A 24,871-nucleotide genomic window follows, 5' to 3' on the forward strand; every position below is an offset into this window, starting at 1 on the left:
GGGGGGAGCCGCCGGCGCGTGCCCCGCGCCCCCTCCCCCGCGCTCGCCGGCCGCGCGCCGGCGGCTCCCCCCTCCCGGCGCCGAGGCGGTATCGCAGGGGCCCCGCCCGCCTCCAAGCGCGGATGCCCCCCGCGCTCTGCCAGAGGCCCGTGGCGGCCCGCTCGGGGTCGCGCTCCGGTTTATCCCGGCAGCCACCCGCGCCGCCGCCCAGGGGGCACGAGCACTCGGGTCTCCCGGGTCGCTACAAAATGCAGCGCCCCGCGCACGGGCTGGGGGGGCTGCTCCCCTCTTCCTGAAACAGCCCCCTTGGACGTGGGGCCCCCCGGATCTGCTGGGCCGGAACTGCCAGCGTCCGCCCAGCCCTGCCGCGTGTGAAGGGCATGGTGCTTTTCGTGAGGCAGCTGTGCCCATCCAAACTTTCTGTGTATTTTCTGTGCAGTTAGAAAAACTGCTTAACCAGATAAAACTACTGATTCTTTTTGGTTTTATTTCTCATGAGCATTATATTTATGCCCTGCCGTTTTTCCTCTTGTGAGGACTCAGGGCAACTTACGTCCCGTTCCTCCTGCACCCCATATTATCCTCTTAAGAGCCCTGCGAGGTAGGTTAGGTTGAGAGTAAGTGCCTGGCCAAAAGTCAATGGACAAGTTGGGGCTAGAACCCAGATCTCCCGGCTCTTCACTCTAACCACTGTGCAACGCTGTGCTCTATATTTATGGGAATAGGTAATGATTGCGTCCCCCAGCCAGCACCAGTGGAAAGAAACTGGGAGCAGCAGGCAACAGTACCTGCAGTGCCTTAAGTTGCCCATCCCTGCTTTAAAAAAAGAGCTGGCTAAATTTCTGGCCCTCCAGAAGCTTGGTCTCTTGCTACCTCATCACCTCTGGGCATTGGCTTTGCTGGCTAGGACAGATTTGTGGGCCAAAATATCTGCAGGATCCCAAGTTGTCCAACCCTACTTTAAAAGGCAGCCACACAGATTACTACATCTTCCTGTTTTGCTTTGCATCTTCTAAAATAGGTGGCAACTAGTACAAATAGTCAATGATGATGGAAATTGTAGTCCAAGAGTAGGATGACCTAGGCTTCCTGGGCCTGACCTAAAGGCAAAAAAAAAATCTCCCTTCAAGCAGAGCAATTGTATGCCTATGCAAATTTAAGCTGATTTAATTTCTCTCTGAAAACTCATAATTAGTTTTGGGATTATTCCAGTGTTTCATTTCTGACTAAATTAAAAATTGCTCCATCTCCTCTAGGATTGACTACTCTAAAGGGATATTTTTATAGCAACCATACTTTTAATGCACACATATAGAAGTAACATTTCATCCTTCAGAAAGAAATCAGTTGAAGCCACCTGTTCTTACTACCTGGCACTACTGCCTGCCCTCTAATTTTCTCTGGCAAAATGGCACCAAAACTAAAGCATTTCAGGAGTCATTTTTATAGATTCGTTTCTATTGCCTCTAGAAATGCAGTAATTAAGCTGTTAATATTGGGAAAGTGAATCCAGAAAAGAGGTGGAGCCATAGGGTGTGGACCCAGGCTGTGGACAAAGAAACAGCTGGTCCAGGTTCATACACGCATGTTCCACCATTTGATGAGCATCAGCATCACCTTGTTATGTGTGAATGAGTCACTGCAGTATATATATCGGAGCAGACCTTTCTTCCTTATCTCTGGCATAATGATTTTCATCGAGTTGTCACATTCAGCTGCAAGATGTCGAGTTTTAGAAACACACAAAAGAAAGCAAGAGCGAATCACATGGTACAAACCCATAAGCCGAGGCTTCGGCGAATGGGGCGGCATAAAAAGGTTTTAATAAATAAAAATAAATAAATAAGCTTTCTAAAGTGCCACAAGATTCTTGTATTTTGCAGGGGGGAGAGTGACTAGATTACCTCCAAGGTTCCTTCCAATTCTAAAACGTTTTGATTCTGAATTGTTCTTGCTACAATAATGTAGTGGTCACTTTGGCGTTGAATACCGTGCACTTGTGAAGGGGTCCCTACTACCCTGTTGCTTCAATCCAAGGCAATAACACAGAACTGTGCAGCTGCATATAAGGAAGCCCACAGCGCATTTACCCCTGCAGGTGCAAAGAAGAAAACAAGCAGGGAGCTGTTCAACGGAGCTGTTCCTTTCCAAAGCAGCAAAACTTTCCATGCATTGGATGAGCAGCTGAAATAGCATGGCTGCTCCAGGTTGTTTACCCTCACACCCAAAAGGAAACTTTCTTTCTATAAAAGCTGTTGACACATTAACTCTCCAAGGGAAACTGTAACATACCATGTTAATTCTGGCAAAAGCTTTCATGGATGATAGCTTATTTCATCAGATCTATGGAAAGTTATCAAGAAATTTAAGCAGTGGTGGCCAGGGAGAATCTCTCCTCTCACCTGTCCTCCTTTGTACTGTATACTTACCTGAAATTCTTGGTGATACTTCATGTGTCTGATGATGTGGAGCCACTGTGCACAAACCTGCATGCCAGAATAAATTTAGTTCAACGTTACGAAGCCTCAAGATAGTTGCTGTTTTTGCAGCAGTAGGCCAGAGTTGCCTCACCTTTTTGGATCCAAGAACATATTTACACATTTAGGAATTGGAGAAACTGCTGTGGGCATCGCCACACTGTGGCCGCCGTGGAAGAGGCAGCTAGTCACATCATGGTTGCTGTGAAGGCCTGGCTGGTCAGAAGAGGTGAAGCAGAGAAACAGCAAGTTAAAGGCAAGAGTGGGCAGAGGAAAAACGATGCTAGGAGCTAGGCAGGGAGAGAAATGCCTCTAGGGAGGGGGAAGAGAGAGGACTAGTGAAGGGAAGGGGTTTGAAGGAGGCTAGAGGCTTGGAGTGGAGAGACGGAGCAAACTTGGAAAAGCTTGTGTGGACAGATTGGGTAGGGCCAAGAAGCAACTCTTTCTTTCCCTTCCTGCTTGCTGAACAACTGATCAGGGGTGGGTTCAGGAAAGGCAGCTCAAACAGTTTTTAAGTTTTTAAAACAAATAAAAAAAATAGCAAAGGAGGAAAGACCACGGGTCTCACGATAGACCTGCCAGATCCGCAGGATGGGCCTTCTTTAGGATTGCATTGCCACAGGGTTCCAACTGTGAAATGGCTTCCTCTTATGTCCCGAGAACGGCAAATGGCCCCACCTTGTCAGCTTTCAAGGTGAAGTCTGTAAAGATGCAGCTTTTAAATCGGGTGCTTGTTTTAACCTTTTACTGTTTTTAGTGTTCTTGCTCTTAAAATTGTGTTACAGTTTTGTTTTAAACTGAACACTGCCTCGATGGCCTTTTTAAAAATAAGCTGACAAATGAACAGTAAATAAGACCTTTGGCCGTCTCCTGAGCTATGGGCCAGCCTTACCACAGCTGCTGCTTAACCAAGAAAACAAAGGCAAGTTCGGTGTATTTACACCTGCAACACATTGAGTTATGCCTCTGAATATCCATTATCAAGAAACAAACAGAACAATGCTATTATCTGTGTGTCCAGAGCGTGGGAATCCTACTGGGGCACCGCGGTGGCTAGATGCTGTGGGAACAGGATGTGGGACTAAACAGGCCTTTGGTCTGATTGGGCAAGGCTTTTCTCAAGTTCCCATGAGCTAAGTAAGGCATGCTTAGAAAAGTGCAGGTAAGAGCAGGAGCACAATTTCTCACGATGCAACTTGGGTGTTATGCTAACTCACAGGTGTGTTTGTTTGAGGGAGATGCATCCGAGCAGGAATTCTTCCCCCCATTGAGGATGAGGAAGAGGATGCCAGCAAGCCAGACAGCCTGCCTCTCCCTTCAAGTACCTGGAAGGGTATTTTATCAAGGGCAAATTATGCCAGAGATGGAGCACACTGTGCCAGCAGCCATTTGCCAGAACAGCAGATGAAGGTCTAGGTTTTCCTCCTGAAGGCACAAAATAGACCAGCATTATACAACCTGGTGCCCTCCATCATCCCCCAGCCTTGGGTGCCACGTTATGTCATCCAAAACATTTGGAAGGTGGCAGGAACCCGGGGAAAGCTGATCTAGAACACCTCAGAACACTTCGCTTTTCCTGTGCCACTTCTTCCCAAACATTTTATTCAGGATAATTGCTTTTCAAAATGTAAGGCTCCTTGCTGCTTCTGTTTGTTTCCAGTCTGGGAAACAGGAGCCCAACATCAGGTCCAAATCTCCTGCCTTCAAAGTGACACTGTTTACCCTGGTAGCGCGAAAGGAAATTCATGCTACTTAGGGACCTTTCTGTAGGACCCACCCCCAGCCTGGTAAGGAGCTTATCGGCTATGGCAGGGATCACCGGCTGCAGGAGGGTCCCATAAACCCGAAGACATTCCAGAGTAATGTGGAGGATGGTGTCTCGCCACTGCAGCTGCCCCAGATCCTCAGGGCTCAGTTTCCAGGGCGCATGTCTCTGGACAAAGCCATTGGTGTGCCTTACGCAGTCCATGATGGCCTCCAAAGCCTTGTAGATCTGGAAGTGCTCGAAGTGGTGGCTCACCTGCCCAGGCAAGGCTTCCACCATGGCCACCAGCTTGTAGTCCTCATCTGAAGCCTTGCCAGAGCCTCTGCTGTCCCTGGGGAAGCATGCCTCTGAGAAGCCTGGATAGATACCACTGGGGTTCAGGCTGCGGGCCGTGCACCGGTTGAGGAGCCCCCCCAAGGCGTCTGCCAGCTCCGAATTGATCAGCTTGACAGCCTTCTCGTCATAGTAGTCCCCATCGTGCTCAGGGACCCCTTGCCTGAGGAGGAAGTACCGGAAGCCATCCACCGAGTAGCGCTGGAAACAGGCCCCGGGGTCTACCACATTGCCCACGCTCTTGGACATCTTCTGCCCCTGCACTGTCCAATGCGAGTGAACCAAGATTTGCTCGGGAGGGTCCAGCCCAACAGCCATTAACAGGGCCGGCCAGTAGACGGCATGGAACTTGAGGATGTCTTTGCCCACGAGGTGGCACGCTGCCGGCCAGCAAGCACGATGCCCATTCGGATACCCCAGGACGGTCAGGTAGTTGACGAGGGCATCCACCCAAACATAGATGGTCTGGGTCGGGTCGCCAGGTACGGGGATGCCCCACCACAGCCGGTTCCGGTCACGCGACACTGAGAGGTCAGGCAGGTCCTGCTCAAGCCACTGAAGAACCTGCTGATGGAAGGGCTCGGGGGCTATGGCGGTCTTCCTCTTCTGAAACCATCGCAGCAATGGTTCCTGGAACGCAGACAGCCTGAACATGTAGTTCTCCTCTGTTGTCCAGTGCGCCTGAGAGGCAAAAGAGCAATGGGTCACAACCCCCAATTGTGCCCGCTCCAGGTTTTTAGGGACACTTCGCCAAGACCCCCTCCATGGACCTTCTCCCCCCTGAATCCCCTTTCTTACCCCAGAGCAAGAGGCAGCTGAACAAGCAGGTGGGTGTGAAAAAGAGGGGCTCTTGAAATGCCCCCTGCTCTGGTGTGGGTCTCAGTTGCTTCCCAAGCTGCCCTACATTGGTTGCAATCTTTCTCCCAACCTCACTCTTGTCTCTCAGTATATCTCACAGAAATATTACCACCACACCGATATTAGATCAATGCTGTTCCTCAATTTCTGTTCCTAACAACTGTGCTCATTTAAAAGACCATCAAATCTTTTCCTCTGGAGTGATGCTACAAAAAACTGTGGCAATGGCTCTAGATTCTCCTCTCGCACATCCACACAATGTGTGTGTATATGCATGTGTGTATTCTTTTACTTTTTATCGCATAAACTACTCTGAGTGGCAGAGACGTTGCTTAAAGAAAATGTCAAAATCGTATTGCGAGAAATAGTATTGGTATTAACTCAAAAGCCAAGGCCAAAAGGCCTTCTAAAGACAAAAGCTTTCCCCTCAATACCCTGAAGATGGGGCTGAACAGGAGTGCCTGAGCTTGAAACCATCACAGAGAAGGCTGTATTGCAAACAGCCGAAGAAGAACTCAAAGCAGGACTTCTCCTGCAGGTCCAGAAAGACCTGTTGGAAACTCAAGAGCCTTGACCTGCTTGATACCTGGTGACCGCTCTCCAGTGAGACCACCTGCTTACGGCCTTGGGCATCTTGATGCTCTGTGACCTGGGAAGCGGTTAAGAAGCTCTCCTCGGCTGTGCAGTACCAGCCTTTGTACTGAGCCTGGTAGAGCCAGCCCCGATCCTGTAGAGTGGCCCAGAAGTGTTCCACAGCCTGCTTGTGCCGTGGCTCCGTGGTACGGATGAAATCGGTATAGCTGATGCCCGCCTGGGTGAAGAGCTCCTGGAATTTGGCCGAGATGTGGTTGCAGAACTGTTCAGGAGATGTGCCTGCTGCCACTGCTGCCATTTGGATCTTCAAACCATGCTCATCAGTCCCTGGGTCGAAAAGAGGAGAGTGCAGAGGACTAACAACCCAGTGGATCCAGCTCCCTGAACTACGGTGTGCAAGAAGACACCAAGTTCCTGAACCTCCTGCCCTTGACAGCTTTTTTATACTAGAAGGATTCATTGTAAAGCATCAACAATGATGCTACATGGATCGAGGACGGACGACTTGTGTCTCTCCAGATGTTTTGGTCTACAGCTTATATTAGCGCTAGTTGGCATAACCAATGGTAAAAGATCATGGGAGCTGTAGGCCAAAACATGTGGAGGGTCACAAGCCATCCACTTTTGGTGTAGACATAGACAGACACTTTCAGAGCTTGCTCTGCCAATAAAGAATCTCAGAAACATTGAAAGCTGCCTTATAGTGAGTCCATTTAGCCTAGTATTATCAGTACTAACTGATTCTCAGGTTTCAGGCAGGAATTTTCCCAGCCCTAGCTGGAGTTGCCATCAATAGAACCAAGGATGTTCCCCATGCAAAGACACTATGCAAAGAAACTGTGGCAGAAGAAAGAAAACGGACTGGATGGCAGCAGGAGATATGGCCATGTAGAGATCAGAAAAGGCTTTGGGCCAGTCACTGACGCTGCTTAACCTCCTTCACAGAGTTCTTGTGAAGATAAAGTGAGGAGGGCCATTGCACTCAAATATTACGTTTATAGTTTATCAACTGCCTTGGGTTTCTTGCAAAAGAAAAAACGGAGGGATATAAATAGTGACTGAAAAATGCATCCCGTGCTTTGCAATAAACGCGACACCAACCCTTTAATATGAAAAGGAGAAAGAAGACAAACCAGGACGGCAGTCGGAAAACCCTACACAAGAATATGAAACCAGGCGCATCCAGAAAGGTCGGGAGAATCCGACCACCTTTGGATTTGCAAAGCACGCGCGTCTGCTCCCACGACCCCTCCCCGAGGCGCTCCCACCCCTTCGCCGAGCCCCACTGACCGGTGGCAAAGCGCCCGCCTCCGTGGCCCAGCAGCAGCTCCCGGTGCCGGTGCAGCGCGTCGGCCAGCAGCGCCGAGTAGAGGTGCCCGATGTGCGGCGGGCCGTTCACGTAGAAGATGGGCGTGGAGATGAGCCGCCGCGGCCGGCCGGCGCCGGGCGTACTTCGGGCGCCGCTGCCGCGGCTACCCCCGGGGGCATGGCAGGGCCTCGACGGCCGCTGCCCGAAAGCCGAGGACGCGGCGGCGGCGGCCCGGGGCAGGCGGCGCGCCGCGGAAGCAGGGAGCAGCCGCATGGTCCCCACGCCGGCGCGGCGCTGGAGGACCGAGCCAGCCCGTCCTCTCTTCCCCCACCCCTCCCGAAAGGCGTGGCGGGCGTGCTCCTAGAGCGGCCGGCCGGCCGGCCGACTACGCGTGCGCGGGGAAGGGGCCCGGGTCGGCCGTCCTGCGGCGCGCGTGCGCACTGGAGGCATCTCCGGTCGCGCAGTGGGAAGACCCGGAGCGGAGCCCGAGCGGGTTGCGGCGTAGTCGTGGTCGCCATCATGTTCCGGTACCGCGTGGCTACCCGGCTGGTGCGGGCATTCGGCCCAAGGTCGCGGGATCGTGCGGGGGCAGGTGAGTGGTAGCCTGCAAGAGGTGGGAGAAAGGAAAGGACGAGGGAAACCTCCGGAAGCGTCGCTCGTCCCGCTCCTCAGTCTTCCCATCAGTAAAATGGGTCTAGCGGACGCTTCGTTGCATTCATCTGTAGCTGTCAAAATAACTCCCGGCTGCAGCTTTAAAAAGTGTATTGCAGATGTGTATTTTTAAAAGATGTGTGTTGGAATTCTGGATCAAGGCTGTTATGCCCTCTTCTAATTTTTTAACTATGCAGTTATGCACTGCTGCTTTAATTTTAACTTTTAGATGGTTGAACTAGTTTTTATCTCTCTGAAGATTCATTCGATCTCTTTATTGTGTTGTGAATGTTAAATGTTTATGTGTACTGCATTGCTCTTGGGGTTTACAGATGGGTAAAATAAATCAATGAGGAAATTGATTCCATATTCCTTGAGATTTGGGGGAGCTATTTAGGGGAACCATTTAAGACTGAACTTTCCATTGATAAAATATGCAGGGCATCCTATCTATAAATAGCTTTTCCCCATTTGTTTTCATTGCAAGTTTTGCCAAAACAAAACAAAATCTAACTAAAAAGAAATAAAGTATAAAGTTCTAAAATCAACATCTTATTGCAAGATAGTTACAGGCTAAACACAAATCATTTTAAGCAAAATATGTAAACATGGCTGTGCTTTTTCTACTGCATGCTTACTTGGGAATAAACCCCACTGGAGCCAACAGGACTTACTTCTGAGTAGAAATGCATAAGATTGCCAGGCTGGGGAAGGGCTGGTTTCAGGCAGTCCATGTCTCTTACGCATGGCAAGGCCTCCATTGCCTTGCATGTTGGCTAGAGACCCAGTATTGCCCTTGGACCAGAGAAGTCTCCTTCAGCTTCTTGTTAGGCTATAAAGCTCTCTGGGTGACAAGGACAAGTTTTTGTCTAGATCTTTAATCTTCACAGGATGTGTGATGTGCGACCTTAAGCCCCCTGAGGAAAGGAAAGTGCAAATGTCCCGAATAAATGAACAAGGGGCTGGCCCTTATGGATGTTCCTAATGCAAAGGTCTTTTGAAACAGAGGGTGCCAGCGGATGGCTGGCCTTTTGGACAGGGTGATTGCTCAGCTGTCTTTTTATGCTTTAGTCAGTACGGTGGTATGTGAGAGCAGGTTGCTCACAATTCTCCCTCCTTAACAAATTGTGTTTTCAGGCAACTTGTGTCAGCGATGGAAAGTTCCCTTAGAAGTTCAGCTCAGCAGACACATGACTACTTCTAGCTCTGGTGTTCCGGGGGGCACAGGCGAAAATGCCATCTATGCCCTCTTTTTGGGCTTGTCCACCTTAGGAGCAGGGGTCTATGTAAGTAGAAAGGCTTGCCAATCAATAAAAGGGTGACCAGATTCTTGCTTCCCAGTGGCTGTTCTTCTTTCTTCTTTTGAAAAATGCTTTTCTTTGTTCGTAGCTCTATGTTTTCCCCTTCTCCAGTAAATCTCACAGGGATATTAATACCCTAAAGAAAACAAAGCTGGTCCGGGCTCTGAGCTAACATTTTCTCTTTTCGTCATTTTGCTTATCTCACCAGAAGGGCACTTGGGACACAGATAAACAAGGGTTGCCCCACAGCCTGTTATCTTGCATTGGCCTGTAATTGGCTGAGAGGTCTGTGTGTAGGCTCTTCAGCTAAGATGCTGATGTTAAAAGAGAGGGCTGGGGACTCAGCATAAATGGGATGTGGCCCTAAGCAGACTCCAGACATCAGGGGTGGGGAATGCTGTCAAAGCCATCAGTCATGACTTTCGCTGCAGAGACGCCTTGGTCTTCCTTGTTACTACCAGAATGCCATCTGATGTCCCTCAATTTTAGAAAATGAATGGCATGCAGATTCCAGAAATTCCCCTTCCATATGGGGAATACGTGTGGAAATGCTGTGGAGCTGTGGGATAGATAAGCAGGTCAATGGCCAGCCTGATTTTCTCTTCTGCAGAAAATGTTGGCGGAACAGCGGGTGCCATGGAACTGAGCCTCTCTGGCACCTCATCTACCCAAGAGGAAGGCCTTCTGGACAAGGCTTCTTCTTTTTTGTGGAGAAAGCTCAATCTGCAATGAATGAGTGCTGAAAGGAGGCCTTTGGAAAAGTGTCAGTGAACAAAGCTTAATCATGTTGATACCTTCTATCCTCTAGCTGCGGCAGTTTCGACTAAGATCTGTGGTGGCTCGCCCCAGGATCTGTGTGCTCCCATGTCCTCTTTCAATACTCAGAGCTCTTTGCTTCCTCTCTCCTCTTTTCTTCCCTCACCTGTCTCCCTCTGCAGTTTTGCAGTGTCCGCATCTCAGACCCCCTTCTAGATCCCTCACATCTCCAGGTGCTCCCAGAAAGGACGGCAGCAGCCTAGTGTACTTCTTAATTATAGGAGGAGCGGCCGCAGGGGCAGGCGCTTATGTAAGATGCTCACCATTGAATTTGGTTCCAGGGCCGGGAGGGTGTTGATGGTGCTGCATAGCTCCACTGCAGTTTGTCTTTTCGTGTGTGCCAGATAAAATTCTCACAACTTGATCCCGCTACAAAGTTGTCCCTTATGGCAACTGAATTCTAAAGCAATATCATAACATCGTATTTTTGTTTTCCACTTGATCTGTTTGGTTTTTGTGGATGGAACTCTTTCCATTCTCCAAACTGAGGATTTTATTTCTTTTATTTAAAACATTTATATGCTGCCCTCATTGCAACAAAGCCTCGGGGCGGCTCACAACATAAAGGGTTGTTGTGGGTGCAACATAAAGGGAGATGTTGAAAGTGGTCTTTCCCCCATTTTCTCTGTATTTCCAATTGGAATATAAGGGGTTGTCCTATGCTGAGTCAATCTGTTGTTGTTTACTCTGACTAGAGGTCGCTCTCCAAAATTCTCTTACCTGGAGATACAAGGGCTTGAATCTGGGATCTTGTGCATGCAGAGCGTATGTGTTACCAGTGAGAAAAGAGCCCTTCCCTGAGTAGATTCATACCCATCTGTTCCCATTCCACAGGCTTACTAGTGCCTGACGCCCCAAGTGGGAATCTTGAACCTTGACTAGGAAGTAATGCCTCACTTGGTTAAGGAGAGTTCCAGCACCTCTCAGAGTCATTAATGCACTTTACAGCAAAGGCACTCGAGTTAATGTGGATTAGTGCAAATAGATTAAATCCTGCTAAAAAAAATCTGCACCAGTGAGAGGATGCTGGACTGTAAGATGGCTGCCAGTTTGGAAAACGCAGGCAGAACGGATTTAACAAAACCATTATTCCTGAACTATATATCTGCACATGCACACAGTTCACCTGTTTTCATTTTCTACTTGCTTGAGAGAGCTTTGCATACTTCCACTTTCAGTGTTTGCTAGAAACTATGGGTCTTTCTTTTTCTGTCCCCTCTGTAGTTTTTACTTCTTGCTAAAAGATTTAGTCTTTGTGCATAGACTTGGGCTGGCTTATTACTCGGGTGCCGTGTGTGCTGCCTTTTATTTTCTGCTTTTAGAATTCAGTTGCTCATTTAAGTGCTAACATGGATTTGATTGTGTTTGTGTGTGTGGATGAGGGACGGTGAGGAATTAGGCCATTAGGTTTTGAACCATCATACTGGTAAGAAACGAAGTCCTCTCGAGTCAGTGGCCAGTATAACTGGAGGTGACTTTGAAAGGGCTTGCAGGGTTACTGGCCCAAGCCCCTGCTTTCAGACCCCAAGAAGGTTGCTACGTGCCCTCACCCCACATAAACACCCTGCCTCTGGCTTGATGGCACCTTCGGGTAACTGGATTTGTCCCCAGAGGCCAATAGTTCCTGATTCTATGTCAGACTTGCCAGTAGTTCGCATCCTAAAATGCCTGCTAATACCGTCAGCTTTTTCTGTTCTGTGTTAGTGCACTTAACTTAGCATCATAGAAAGCGTGGCCTAGTTCAGGCCCAGGAGCCAGTTCTTCCCTTCCCGGGATCCCAGCCTGCTCCTCTGGGTTGCCCAGAAGGCTGTGCCGCATTCTTCTTTTCTACCCCCTTTTCTCCAAAGAGGCATTTTTGCTCTTGTGCCATTTCCCCATCACCCCACCTCATTCTGAAAGGTTGAAATAGCTCCCCTAAGGCTCAGTGACCAGCAGTAACAGAGTTATACTAAATACTCTGGTATTTTTGGTCATGCTCTTTTGGATATTGCCCTGCCAACCCCTGGAATGCTGCTCTCAAGAGCTTCTCCAAAATGGGGTTTGATGCTCTGGCCAAACGTTGTTCAACACCTAAGTCCTGGAGCCTTCAGCAAAACATCTGCAGAAGCGGGACTTGTGACCCGCACTGCGCAGATGTTTTCCCATTCCTGCTGGCAGTGCGGGTTCTGCTTCGTGCCCGTGGCATGCATACACATTCCTGAGTAGGCAAGGTGACCGGAAGCCTGTCCCCCAGTGGATGCAAAATGCAAAGCTTGCAAAGCTGAACCCTGCCCCTTGCCAGGGACGCGTGCGTACAAAATGTCTCCTCTTTCGTTGCTTTAGGTGTACAAGACCCTGAGAGAGGATAAAGAGCGACAGAGCAGGCGCGTGGGTCAGCACCCACAGCAGGAGGCAAAGCCCCCGTCAGGTAGGTTGCAATGGGCCTGTCTTTTGCAGCGTTAGGATTGTTGTTGCGTGCTGCCAGTTGTCTCTGACTTATGAATGGAAGTCCTCCAAAATGTTCTGTCTGTGACAGCCTTCAGGTTAGGGATGGGAACTGTGTGGCCTCCAGACATTGCTGGACCGTGACTCTCATATCCCTCGCCAGGGCTGAGGGGAAGTGCAGTTCAGTCGCACGTTCCTCTCGACCCACCCAGCCTTAGGATGCTGGCTCTCAGGCTGAGGTCTGCTGGCACGTCTTCCAGTGGCAGAAGTCTTAGCACCACAGTGAAGTTTTGCTAAAGGTCAGCTTCCCATACTCTTAGGGCATCATCATCATTTATTACATGACACTGATAGCCGGCTTTTCTTCCAGCGTGGAATTTGAGGTGTCCCATGAGATTCCCAGGTAGTTTCGTCTCTAATTTTGTTTTTGTTTTAACCTCAAATCCTTTCTGCCCAGTTTATGAAATAGATTGTGAGTTTTGGTAAATCCTTATTAAAGGATGGGTGAAATCCCCGTCTATCTGCATTTGCGATCAGTGAAACCCAACTATCCCATCTTCAGCCTATAAAGCCCTATGCAGCTTACGGCCGCAGTACCTGCTGGAGCCTCTCACCCCAGCGCAGTCTACCTGGACGCTGTGCTAAACCTTAGGGGCCTTCCTCTGAGTGCCAACCTCGCAAGAGGCTCAGAGGGTGGCAGTAAGGAGGAGGGCCTCTTCTGTGGTGGCCCCTCATCTTTGCAACAGCCTCCCTGCTGCAGCACACCTGGCACAGAATTTGCCATCTTTTTGGTGCCAGGTCAAGACAGCCCTTTATGTGGAGGCCTTTAAAGATCTCCTTTAAACAGTCCCCTCAGGCCTCTAAAGATCTCCTTGGTTATTCAGGGGCCTGAGAGGATTGTTTCCCCACAGAGTGATTGTGTTGCCAGGATCTGTGTGATGTGAATGTATTCTGTTTACCTGCACTGGGCATTTTTTCAGATTGCCTCTTCTCTCTTTCCAGAAGCAGATGCCGCCTCCCAGAGCTCAGCAGGTGAGAGACACACAGAAGCTGCTAAGATTTGGGTTCTTTCTGTCCGGCGGGCTAATAATAAGCCAGTCCATGTGCTGGAAAGAAGAACCCTACAAGGGTGGAGTTCGTCCATTTGTCTCCATTTTGGGGTACAAGGAGGAAGAAGTGGAGGCTAAAGAGGACTGAGCTGTGAATTGGGAAGTTTGAATCTCTTCTCTGGCCATATTCTCACTAGATGGGCTTAGTCAGCTGTAGACTCTCATCTGCAGTGCCGACCTACTTCAGAGGGGCAGCCTAAGGATTCCGATGAGAAAATACGGGCGATCGGCTTCAGATCACTTGAAACCTCTCCCTGTGTGCCTTGTATAGCTATTGGCAGCATCTGCAGAAAGAGCAAAGCCGTCTGCGTCTTCCCTCCTCCTCTTTTGGGTGCAGCAAGAAGGAGGGTTTTGCTCAGGTGTGTATTTGGAAATGCCTTCACTGCCTGCTGTTCCTTGCAGCCCTGGAAGCTGAGGCAACTGTTCTCCCCGAATTCCCATCACACGTCCCTTTCCTACTCATCGGTGGAGGCACCGCTGCTTTTGCTGCTGCCAGATCCATCCGGGCTCGAGATCCTGGGGCCAGGGTAAGCAACAGCCGCCCAGGGTAAGTGCCGGCAGTTGGACTCCGTTGACTGTTTGTGATTGAGACTCTGAAGTTAATCTTCCTATTCCAGGTGCTGATTGTATCTGAAGATCCAGAACTTCCCTACATGCGGCCTCCACTTTCCAAAGAACTCTGGTTTTCAGAGGATCCAGACGTCACTGAAACTCTGCGGTTTAAGCAGTGGAATGGCAAAGAGCGGAGGTTGGTTTCTCTTTTCCCCGCCACCACAAGACTGAGCATTGACAGAGCCTGAATTTGATTCTTGCGCTGCAATGTGCCTGGAGAAAGAGCTGCTGCATCGCATTTGGTACCCATTGGGCTCGATGCTGATTGGAACAGTATTCTAGGGGTGGACCACATCTGGGGATCAAGGCGGCCGCAGTGCTCCTACCAGGCAGGGCCCTAACAGCCCATACTGCAGTTTCCACCAGATTGGTTGCTGCCGCAGTGATGTGGCAGGAGAAAATAGAGTGAGTGTGCCAGCAAAGGGGTGTGGGGAGCAGGTACCTTATTTGGAGAAGGCATTGCATGCCCAGGACACTTTCAGGAACATGATTCTGATCTCACATAAGCTGTGTGTTCCCCTTGGACCTTGTTTGCTTGCAGCATCTGTCACTGTGGCAGAAAATTCAGCAGTGGGGTTGGCAGTGAGGTTTCTTGTGATCCTGGTGAAAGCTCAAGGTCAAATGACCTCCGTACTTTTTCAGTTGAACCCCCTCCTTCCACTATCTCCTCAGAATTTCTAATTCTTTCTGAGCTCCTGCACCCTAAAGCTCCCAAGTGTCCTTTTCAGCTGGAAAAGCACAGCATTAAGTGTACAAGCAGGAGGTCAGGGCAGGCAGGTTGGCCGTGCCCCCATCAGCTGCTCCTGAAGGCACGGGCCCCCGTCAGCAGAAAAAAGCCTTCACGGCCCTGCCCTGAGGTAATGGCCACTTACACTGGGTCATCTCTTTCTGTTTCATTGCCCTTTCTACCCACCCACCCTCTGCAGTATTTATTTCCAGCCACAGTCTTTCTATGTCTCTCCTCGCGACCTGCCTCACATAGAGAATGGTGGAGTGGCCGTCCTCGCTGGAAGGAAGGTGAGTGTGATGTCGAGTTTACCTGTCACATCAGTCCTGTGGCCCGTTGATGAATGAGAACAGAAATACAGCCTGGGTTCAGTTACGTAGGGTTTTCAATCCTGTCTTCCAGGTAAATAAATTAAAAATCCGTGGCTGTTTAAAACAAAAAAATAACAATCAATGAGAAAAGCATGTCCTCGTAAAAATCGAGCAGATGAAATAGCATCTGTAACAGCAGGGCAACCCGCTTCAGCAGGAGTTGGGGCGAGGGTCCGGCCTCCCTGGGGAGCCTGTGAGCCAAAGGCGGGGGGGGTGGGCAGGTTCCATCTGGGCATGTTGGAGAGGGCTGAGCAGAGCCCTGGTGGGGCCCTGGGTGCTGCTGCCAGTCCGGGTGGGCCGCAGGCTTTCTATTTTGTGAGACCCCCGAGGTCTGCCCACCGAACCCGTCTGCAAGCTAATGGCAGACAAAAATGCCAGGTGGCCCCTGAGCTCACGCTTAGGCCTGGAATGTAGGAAGTGGCCTCACGCGCGATGGCTTGCAGGTGGTCCACATGGACGTCAGGGGCAATGTGGTGACGCTCGACAACGGCACGCAGATCTCCTATGACAAATGCTTAATCGCCACAGGTGAGTGTTGGGAGGTTTCTTCTTCTCCTTGGTCTCCTGGCAGTGCCGGCTTGAGGTTTCTTAGGGCCCTTGGGCCAGATGCCCTCGGTGAATCCGCCTGCTCACCACCGCCACTGCCGGCTGCTCCCGTTCCTGCCCCTTTTTTCATTGCTCCTGCCTGTGCCCTTGACCGGCAGAGAGGCCGTGAGCACGCAGGCGGCAAGTCGCCTCTTCTCTTCCTCACCATCATGGCCCAGGCAGACCACAGCGGGTGAGCAGGCAGGCTGCCCTGGCGAAGAGGAGGCACAAATCCAAGGGCCCTTCTTCACGGGCCCCTCCCTGCTGGGTTGGGTCCCTGGCGGGTGCCCACCCGAGCCTGGTTTGCCTTGCCGAGGGGTTGGTGGGGACGCCCAGTTTAAGTGTGGACATGATCTTGGCCCCTGTGTTCTGCCCTCAGGTGGCTCTCCAAGGAATCTTCCCGTGATCGAAAGAGGGGGCAAAGAGGTGCAAAAGAAGCTCACTTTGTTCCGGAAGGTAATGCTCAGCGGGCATCTTTCTGAAAGGCTCATCCACCAGCCAGTCTGCTAAGCTTACACTTCTTAAGAGGTCTGCTAACTTAAGAAAATACATGTGTAAATTTAAATTACAAGGCTATTGATTTTATTGTTCCATAATTTATCATATTGTTTATTATTCTGATACATTTACTATGCTTTTTAGCTGTGTTGGACATCTTTGGAAAGTAAATGGGAGTAGTTATTACTGTTTTAAAATGATGGAAAGGATGTCTACCCTCGGGGTGAATGGCAGGTTTTCTGTGGGCTTCTTGGCCCCTGCAAACATACACGAAGGAGAACTGGCTCCTAGCCCTTCTGCTTGCCCCCAGCAGCCTTCTGGTTCGAATGCAAAACGTGACTGCTAAATGCACCAAGAGTATCAAATGAAATGGACTGCTGTTTCTTTGCAGATTGAAGATTTCCGCTCATTGGAGAAAATGTCCAGAGAAGTCAAGTCGATCACTATCATTGGCGGAGGTTTCCTGGGAAGTGAGTTGGCCTGTGCTTTGGGGCGAAAAGGTGAGTCTGACTGACTGATGGGAAAACCAGGAACTTGTAGGGCCTGGGTGTGTGAGTCCTGGATCTGAAGGCTCCCTCTGCCATCACGGCTAAGTCGTTCTTGCTCTCTGCCTGACTTGCCATGGAGGACAGCAAAAATCGTGCATGGGGTGCTCAGTGCCTGAGGTGTGGCTGTCACAAGTTGTCTTGTGTTGGTATTGTGTGATTCATAGCATCATAGAATAGTAGAGCTGGAAGGGGCCAAGAAGACCATCAGGTCCAATCCCCTGCTGTTGCAGGACACCAATTTACACCATTCCACTCAGATGGCTCTCCAGTTTCACCTTGAATGTTTCCAGTGTGGGAGAGCCCACCCCCTTTCTAGGCAGCTGGTTCCACTATCGTATTGCTCTGACAGTGAGGAAGCTTTTCCTGATGTCCAGCCTGAATCTGGGTTGTCGCAACTTGAATTGATTATTCCGTGTCCTACACTCTGGCATTAGCAAGAAGAGAGTTTGACCTTTTAGGTGACAGTATCGCCTTGATTATTTTTCATATTGAATGCAGTCCTGTGTGTCAGGGACTTTTTTCAGAATGCAGAATTGCTGCCCTTCTGGAAACTCAGCACTTATGGCCCTTGCTGAAGCCTCAGGCGCGGAGTGTGCTGTTGGTACCAGTCCCTGGGAAGCCTGCCTCTATTTGAGAATATTTTAAGTTCAACTGGATTGTATGCATTCCCTGTTCTGGCCCAGTGTGTACATCTGTTAAATATTTATATTCCTTGGCTCAGCCTTTCATTCCCAAGGTAGCTGACTGTAAACAGTAAAAGCCATGATAACTTAATTGTGTAATTGTAAAAACAAAGAAACCAAATTAGTGGCAGCTTCAGGAAGCTGCACCACAATAAAAAGCTGCACCGTCAGCCCGAAGAGATGTGGCACCCACAGCCTCTCTGCAAATAGGAAAAGTGAGAGGGAGTCATCTCCTGGATGCTTGGAGCCATGCCTTGATCTGACACCGAGAAGGTCACAATGACAGTGTGACCGGCACATGTCAGGGGAGGCTGTTCCCCAAAGTGCACTCCTGCAAGGAAGGCCCTTTTCCAGCTGCCTCACCGATGAGAAAGGGGCATTTGAGTTCTCAGAAGCAGAACTTAAAGCCCGGGCAGGTTTATATGCAGGCACTCAGATGTTCTGGTGTCAAAGGGGTTGGGACAACGCCATTTGGATTCCCTCCCTCTCGCACCTGCAGCCTTCCTCTCCCGCTCAGTCTGCAAAGTGACCCGAGCCAGAAGGAAGTCTGAAGGCTCTCACTGCAACTGCACGGCAGGCGCGTTCCCAGCAACCAGCCTTCCTGCCCACCCAGTGGAGCTGGCTGGCAGCGGCAGTGCTGGGTGCAGAAGAGGGGCGCTGTCTGCGCAGTGCGTAGAGTTCAGTCCTCGGTGCGCACCCTTCTGGGAGTGCTCCCCAGGAACTTGGACCCTGGGCACCTGTAAAGCAGACCAGAGTTCAGGGAATCCAGCAGATCCCCACCCCAAACTGATTCCTTGCACACCCTGCTTTCGCGTTCCGCCCAAAAGAAATGCAGACGGGCCCCCACTTCTCTGCTCCCCGTTGCAGCGCAGTCAAGGGGACTAGAGGTGATCCAGCTCTTCCCGGAGAACGGCAACATGGGCAAGGTGCTTCCCGAGTACCTGAGCAACTGGACCACCAACAAAGTCATGCAAGGTAAGCCCCCCCTCCTTCCCTGCCACTCCTGAGCAGCCCGAGGCACTTCGGCCTGCGTGCTTCGCTGCCGCAACTCGGTTGAAGCTGCCGCGTCTCCTGTGAAGGATGGTTCACTTGGCAGCAGTCTCAACAGTCGTCTCTGTTCGTGGCCATTCTGCGACCAGCCCGCTTCTCAGCTCACTTCCAGGAGGCGCAGCCGAGGCTTGAAAGCCCAGCATCCAAAGGCATGGTGCAGGCACGTTCTTCCACCTCTTTGAAATTGTCCGGTTCTGCTGTTCCTGCAGTGCAGTCCTGCTGCCCTCGCCTCCAAACCTCCTGGCTTCCCTCGGCACCCTTTCTGTTCTCCGGCACAGCCTCATACACCCTTCTTGCTGTAGCTCAGCCTTTTCTGAACACGGGACCCTCTGGATGCGTTGGGTGCCCACTGCGCAGTGGCCATACTAGCTGGGAGTGATGGCCCTTGCGGTCCAGTGCAGCCAGAGGCGTTCCTGTTGGAGAAATCCGCTGTAGCTCCTACTGCAGCCTCTCCTGGGCATAGTTCAACTGTGGAATAAGCACGATAAGGTGGTGTCGTGATGGCCACATATTTGGATGGCTTCAAAAGGGATCGGGCAGATTCCTGGAGGAGGAGGCTATCTGACTAGTAGTCCCGATGGCCAAATGCTGCCTCCAGGAAGAGAGGCAGAGGTCTGTATGCCCCAGTCACCGGCCAGGTGGGTGTGAGGGGGCTGTTTGCTCACGTCCTGCTTATGGTTTCCCTGCAGGCAGCTTGCTGGCCACTGCAACCAGAATGCCAGACTTGGTGGCCCGTGGTCCAGGAGGACTTCTCCAATGGCTGGCTGGCTCTCCTCATGCACGACTCCTTTGAGCTCCGCTCCGGTTTTTGCAACCACAGATCTCCCCTTTTACGGGCAACTTCCTGGCCTGCTTCCCAGCTCACCAGCCAAGCCTCACCTGTCTGCTAGTAGTGCTGCCCAGAGATGTCTGTCTGTCCCTCCTCCTCTCTGCTGCACTGTAGTTGCTGCCGGCAGCCCCATCCCAAACCGCCGTGCTTGGTTATTTATCTGTAAAGTGCTGAAATGCTTTCTAGGCACCATGTGAATGTTTGAAAAAGGAGCAGTGGGCAAGCAGGAAAGCAAGCAGATTTTGAGCCCGAGAGGTTCAGAAAAGCAATGTAGGGGCCCCCCTTTGCACGAGTTTGGGAGTGCAGAGCCAGCAAGTGCCAGGAGCAGCAGCTGCTTGGCCCCTCGATGTGGGTCAGCCTGTCCCGTAAATTGTTCCGCTTGTTGGCTGAAGCGGATGGTGTTGCTACACCCTCCGCTCTCCTCCCTGTTTAATCCTTTTAATGACTCTGCAGGGAGCGAAGCCTACACAAGCCTACAGGATTGCCGCCACCACGTGGCCTCTGCCTGCCGCAGGGCAGCTTTTCCTCGATCCCTTTCCGGAAGCCTGGAGAGCTGTGTCCATGAGCATCCAGCCCCCCAGGCTCCAGCGACCACCGGTCTGCAGGGGCCAGTGGCCCGGCACCACTGAGGCAGCACAGGGACCTGCAGGCCCAGAGCGTGGGGAAGCGGGGTTGCCGGCTGCCCCGCCACGTCGCTCTTCCCTGTGTCTGCTTTCAGAGGGGGTGAATGTGATGCCCAATGCTGTGGTGAAGTCCGTGTCTGTTGCTGGCAACCGGCTGCTGATACAGCTGAAGGACGGAAGGAAAGTGAGTAGCCGGCAGCAGGGAGGTGGCTCTGTCTGCCTTTGCCGGGGCGGGAGGCTGGGAAAGGTGCACGGAAGGGGCCCGTCCTAGTCTCCGTGATGCGGCTGAGCCACCTTCCCCAGCCCTCTGGCTGTTTACCAGCCGTGCTAGCGAGGGCGTTCGGGAGCAGGAGGCCCAGAGAGGTGGAGGGACTTGGGTTAGGGAGGTCTGCCCTGCTGTAAGCAAGTGAAGGTGGGAGGATGGTTTAGAAATAGGCTTGTTTTTCAAAAGTGCCTCTGTGAAATCAGTGCGTCTCCTTCCTCCGGCTTCCTTTTCACTCCCCTTGCTCTGCCTTCACCGCGTCGGGTTTCAGACTGCGAGCTCTTTGAGGCAGGAGCCTGCCGTCTTGCGCCTTGCGCGGCATCCCGCATCTCGGCAGTGCCGTGTCGATAAAGCACGGCCTGGTCAGCTGGTGCTGTTTTGCCGCTCAGGTGGAGACAGATCACATTGTGGCGGCAGTGGGCTTGGAGCCTAATGTGGAGCTGGCCAAGTCTGCGGGCCTGGAGGTGGACTCTGACTTCGGGGGCTTCCGAGTGAATGCCGAGCTGCAGGCCCGCTCCAATATCTGGGTGGTAAGTGGGCAGGTGCGGGTGGAGAGTCCTGTGGCATGGAATTTCCTTGCACTGGCTTGAGCTGCCTGAGGGCATATATGAAAGCTTCCTGTCCCCTGTATGAGAGAAGCCGCGTTCAAGCGTGCCGGATTAGGGGTAGAAGCCTTGGACTATGTATGGCTGCTACTGCAGAATCTGGTGGCTCCCATGGGCACACTTTGGGATCCCATTTGGTGGAGAGGCTAAGCTTCTAGTCCTCATGGTGGATGCCATCTTTTCCCCAAACCCTCCCGCAGCAACAAATTAGGTTCAGGTATTTTTCTCCTAACGGCTGACGAACTCTACAGCTCCCCCACTGTGGTTCCTGTTAGCCAGGTCTGGAGATGCGGTAGCTTCATTCAGCCCTTCTCATCTCCAAGAAGCCCGTCTCCCATCTTTGCTTCTGCATTCCTCAAACCCCACAAGCCTCCTATGATTCTGTCCCCAGTCGGAGGCCCACAGTGACACCGCGTGTTTCCGGGAGAGCTGACAGGTGTCCCGTGGGTGATCTTTCCCCTCCTGTCCCAGGGCAGGCCTCACTTGGCTTTGTGTGCTTGCATTCCTCCTCAGGCTGGGGACGCGGCGTGCTTCTATGACATCAAGCTAGGCAGGCGGCGTGTGGAGCACCACGATCATGCAGTTGTGAGCGGCAGACTGGCAGGAGAAAACATGACGGGAGCAGCCAAGCCTTACTGGCACCAGTCCATGTTCTGGTAATGCACACCCTCCTGGCCCACCCAGCCTTGCCCAGTTTGAACCCACTTCCCTTGAACAGCCACGTGCAGACCCTCTCCCGGTTTTGCCCTGCAGCTCCCCTCACCATCGGCTGGGGCTGATGGAGGTGGTAGCCCAAGACGTTTGGGGGGCCGCGAATGGCCCCTCCTTGCACTGGAAAGGCCTGTAATTCAGCGCACCTGCTCACCGTGCTCCTGCCTGCAGATGCCAGGGTCACACCTGGGGCGTCTGCACGTGACGTGGGTGCTCTGCCCTGGTCCTGGCCTGCGTAATACATACCTGTGGCAGGATTTGGCTTTTCCTAGCATCAGAGGGAAGCACACCCCAAAATACTGATTGCCTTTTGTCTCTCTGGTGCTGAGATGGGTGTATCGGCTCCCAAAATAATTCCCTGGCTGTTGTAGCAAGATTCAGAGTGTTTATGTCAGCATCATTTTCTGTTTGATGGCCATTAACGTCTTCATGCTTCGAACAAAAATAGCAGACTGCCATAATCTCTGCACAAGCCTAACAACCGTATTTGTGTGGCCCTCTTAGGAGTGATCTGGGTCCAGATGTTGGCTATGAAGCCATCGGCCTGGTAGACAGCAGCCTGCCCACAGTGGGGGTCTTTGCTAAAGCAACCGCAAAGGACACCCCAAAATCAGCAACAGAGCAGTCAGGTAAGACGTGTCCATAACTGTTCTGTGGTGGGGCCTTGGGCTGCTGGTGCCTCCACAGAAGAAGGGTGAGAAGGGTGGGAAGAGGCACTTGGCTCCTCTCCCTTGGACTGGGTGGGCATCCTAGTCCGTGGGGCAGGAGGGAACGAGTTTTCTCAGCAAAACATGTGGTTGTGAACTCTGCCTGTATAATGCAAACTACTTTGCAACAGCTTGGTCCCGGGAATGGACTGTTAAAACCTACAAGTCTTACAAAAGACCTGCTTCTGGCAGAGACAAAATCTCCTAGAACAGGTTTGTTTGTATGGAACAGTAGGACCATGGCCTGCCTTCCTGGAGCCTCCATTTGGGTGTGCCCACGCGGATTGTCGTGATGAGTCCTTGCGTTTTCATATTTACGGCTTATACCATCAGTGAGGCCAAGGAAACACAGGCTCTGTACAGGGCTTTGACCAGCTTGTGTACGCTCCTCTAGGAACTGGAATACGCTCCGAGAGTGAAACCGAAACGGAAGCATCGGAACTCAAGGTTTCGGCCGCCTCACCTTCCAGCTTGCAGGCTCCTGAACAAGGAGAGGACTATGGGAAAGGAGTCATTTTCTACCTCAGGGATAAGGTGGTGGTGGGCATCGTGCTGTGGAACATCTTCAACCGGATGCCAGTCGCTCGAAAGGTCAGCATGTGTCCTGGGGTCAGAACCGGCCCTCGGGGTGTGGGGCAGGTCCTGGACCTCCTGCGGTCACCATGACGTTGAAGATTCCTCCAGAATCAAGTCATTCGCACAGGAATCAAGAGCATCCAGCCCTCTGGTTGGAGGGAGGCTCGTGTCCCAGTGCATTTTCTGCTTCGGTATCTTGCAGCTTAAGGGAGCAAGGAATTGGGCCGTTTTGGGGAAATGATTCTTGAAGTGATGCAGGGCATGGAACTCATGGCAACGGGGCGTTCCATCCAAGTTAGTAAAAATGGATGACTTTTAGGAAGGGTTTCATACATACACCCCAAAAGGCAGTAACTGGAGCGCTGCCACAAGGAGATTGAAAAGTAGGTTTGTGGGGCATCGAGTCAGCGGCCGAAATGCAGTGCCAGATGGAGCGTCTGGAGGCTGTGACCGAACGGCGATTCTCGTCAAGGTCTAAACAGCACTTGGAGTGGATGAGTAATTCCCCCCACTCTGCCGAGCGTCCTTGTGTCTGATCTCCGCTGTGAGCAGTAATTGCAGTGCTTGTAGAGCCTCCCTGTTCTTTGTCTCCATGCTCCGTCCCCGTTGCTCCCTCATTACAGCCAAGTCCAGTGCAATGATTGTAGCTGAGCTGGGGACTATGAGTGACGATTGAGGAAATCCATTCATAGGCGAATGCAAGTGAAGTTTTGAATTGGGTTTTCCATTCTTTTCTGTAATGCCCTCTACCTGTGCTGGTCATACTGGGATACTGGGAATGGCAGTCTAATGCACTGGGTAGCGCCAGGGGGGGAAGGTGTCGCAGCACTGAAGGTGTTGGGATAACCTCTTTTCTGTGGCTGCATTAAGATCATCTTTTGGACCACACGAAATGATGCCATGAAGCAAAACGGCGTCGGCTGCGGTGAGCTGTGCTTTAGGGCCAGGTGGGCATAAATCTGAGGCTTGGGACTTCAGTTGCCAGTAGCTCCTGCCAGCATAGCCAAGGGCGAGGAATCCCGGGAGCTGAAGTTGTTCGTATCGGGAAGAACCGGGTTGGGGAAGGCTGCTTCAGCTGAGCGGGCGTAGCCACACGGTGGCAGAAGCCGCTCTTTGCCAGGCGAACCACTAGCGCTCTGCTTTCTCCTGCAGATCATCAAGGATGGGGAAGAGCACACGGACCTCAACGAAGTTGCCAAACTCTTCAACATCCACGAGGACTGAACGTGCCCAACCCCAACACTGGGGTGCATTTGGAGACCGGAGGGGACGGGGGTGCGGGGTGCGGGGGTCCTTTGTCCGACAGTTCTCCCCTTCCCCATACTGTGTGAATGTCTGGAATGGCTCTGAGCACTCTTTGCACCATGAATTAAACCAGATTGATGTCTAACTTATCGATGGGGTCTGTGGGTACGTGAACAAACGTCTCTGCTTTCAGCGGGTGACAGTTAAGGATGGGTTGGCCGTGGCTGCTTCCTGCTTAGAAACCAGAATTCTTTCTTCCATCAGTTCAGCAGACGGAGAGAACGGAGTGTCACCATGTCAACCAGCCCCTTCAGTGGGTTCTAAGCAATCTGCCACCTGTTCCTCATTCCCTGTACCCCTAGCCATGTAGAGACCCAGGCCCTACTCCAGGTAAATTAAGTGGATCCGATGTCTTTCTGATGAGTGTCCATCGGTGCCAATGGAAGGCTCTTTCGCCCAGTTTAGTTAGCATGCGGGGACCTGTTTTCGAGGGAGACTGCGGCTTAGAAAAGGAGTTAGCGTTTCTCCTCTCCACACATGCTGCAAAATGCCCTTTTCCCTTGAGCAACTATTTAGCCAACTTGGGCAAACCCCTTTCTTAC

At 51.6% G+C, this 24,871-nt stretch overlaps 2 protein-coding genes across 8 annotated transcripts; one reads left to right on the top strand and one right to left on the bottom strand.

Moving 5' to 3' along the window:
• Nucleotides 1–1,852: 1,852 nt before the first annotated feature.
• Nucleotides 1,853–7,609, bottom strand: MARS2 (methionyl-tRNA synthetase 2, mitochondrial). Its single transcript, XM_044427169.1, has 5 exons — nucleotides 7,318–7,609; nucleotides 6,020–6,354; nucleotides 4,255–5,256; nucleotides 2,430–2,486; nucleotides 1,853–2,343 (listed from the first exon to the last, which is right to left on the bottom strand). The coding sequence occupies exons 1-5, from the start codon at nucleotides 7,607–7,609 to the stop codon at nucleotides 2,338–2,340; spliced, it is 1,692 nt and encodes a 563-aa protein (XP_044283104.1). The 3' UTR covers nucleotides 1,853–2,337.
• A 176-nt stretch (nucleotides 7,610–7,785) lies between these two features.
• Nucleotides 7,786–24,418, top strand: AIFM1 (apoptosis inducing factor mitochondria associated 1). Of its 7 annotated transcripts, none has more exons than XM_044427417.1 (17): nucleotides 7,787–7,928; nucleotides 9,125–9,273; nucleotides 12,427–12,511; nucleotides 13,531–13,560; nucleotides 14,040–14,164; nucleotides 14,255–14,385; nucleotides 15,176–15,266; nucleotides 15,791–15,875; nucleotides 16,312–16,388; nucleotides 16,822–16,930; nucleotides 18,529–18,636; nucleotides 20,259–20,347; nucleotides 20,815–20,955; nucleotides 21,544–21,686; nucleotides 22,246–22,370; nucleotides 22,843–23,039; nucleotides 24,177–24,418. In XM_044427417.1, exons 1-17 carry the CDS (start codon nucleotides 7,856–7,858, stop codon nucleotides 24,246–24,248), a joined length of 1,830 nt encoding a protein of 609 aa, XP_044283352.1. In that variant the 5' UTR covers nucleotides 7,787–7,855; the 3' UTR covers nucleotides 24,249–24,418. The 7 variants fall into 7 exon arrangements, 6 of the variants coding, with proteins under 6 accessions (XP_044283356.1, XP_044283357.1, XP_044283354.1 ...); XM_044427418.1 differs by lacking the exon at nucleotides 9,125–9,273 and adding an exon at nucleotides 10,227–10,354 and having other exon boundaries at nucleotides 7,791–7,928; XM_044427421.1 differs by lacking the exons at nucleotides 20,815–20,955; nucleotides 21,544–21,686; nucleotides 22,246–22,370; nucleotides 22,843–23,039; nucleotides 24,177–24,418 and adding an exon at nucleotides 18,741–18,871 and having other exon boundaries at nucleotides 7,786–7,928.
• The last annotated feature ends 453 nt before the right edge of the window (nucleotides 24,419–24,871 follow it).

The sequence above is a fragment of the Varanus komodoensis genome, unplaced genomic scaffold (genome assembly GCF_004798865.1).
Source record: "Varanus komodoensis strain SLA01 unplaced genomic scaffold, ASM479886v1 scaffold18_3, whole genome shotgun sequence".
In the NCBI taxonomy this organism is placed as follows: domain Eukaryota; kingdom Metazoa; phylum Chordata; class Lepidosauria; order Squamata; family Varanidae; genus Varanus; species Varanus komodoensis.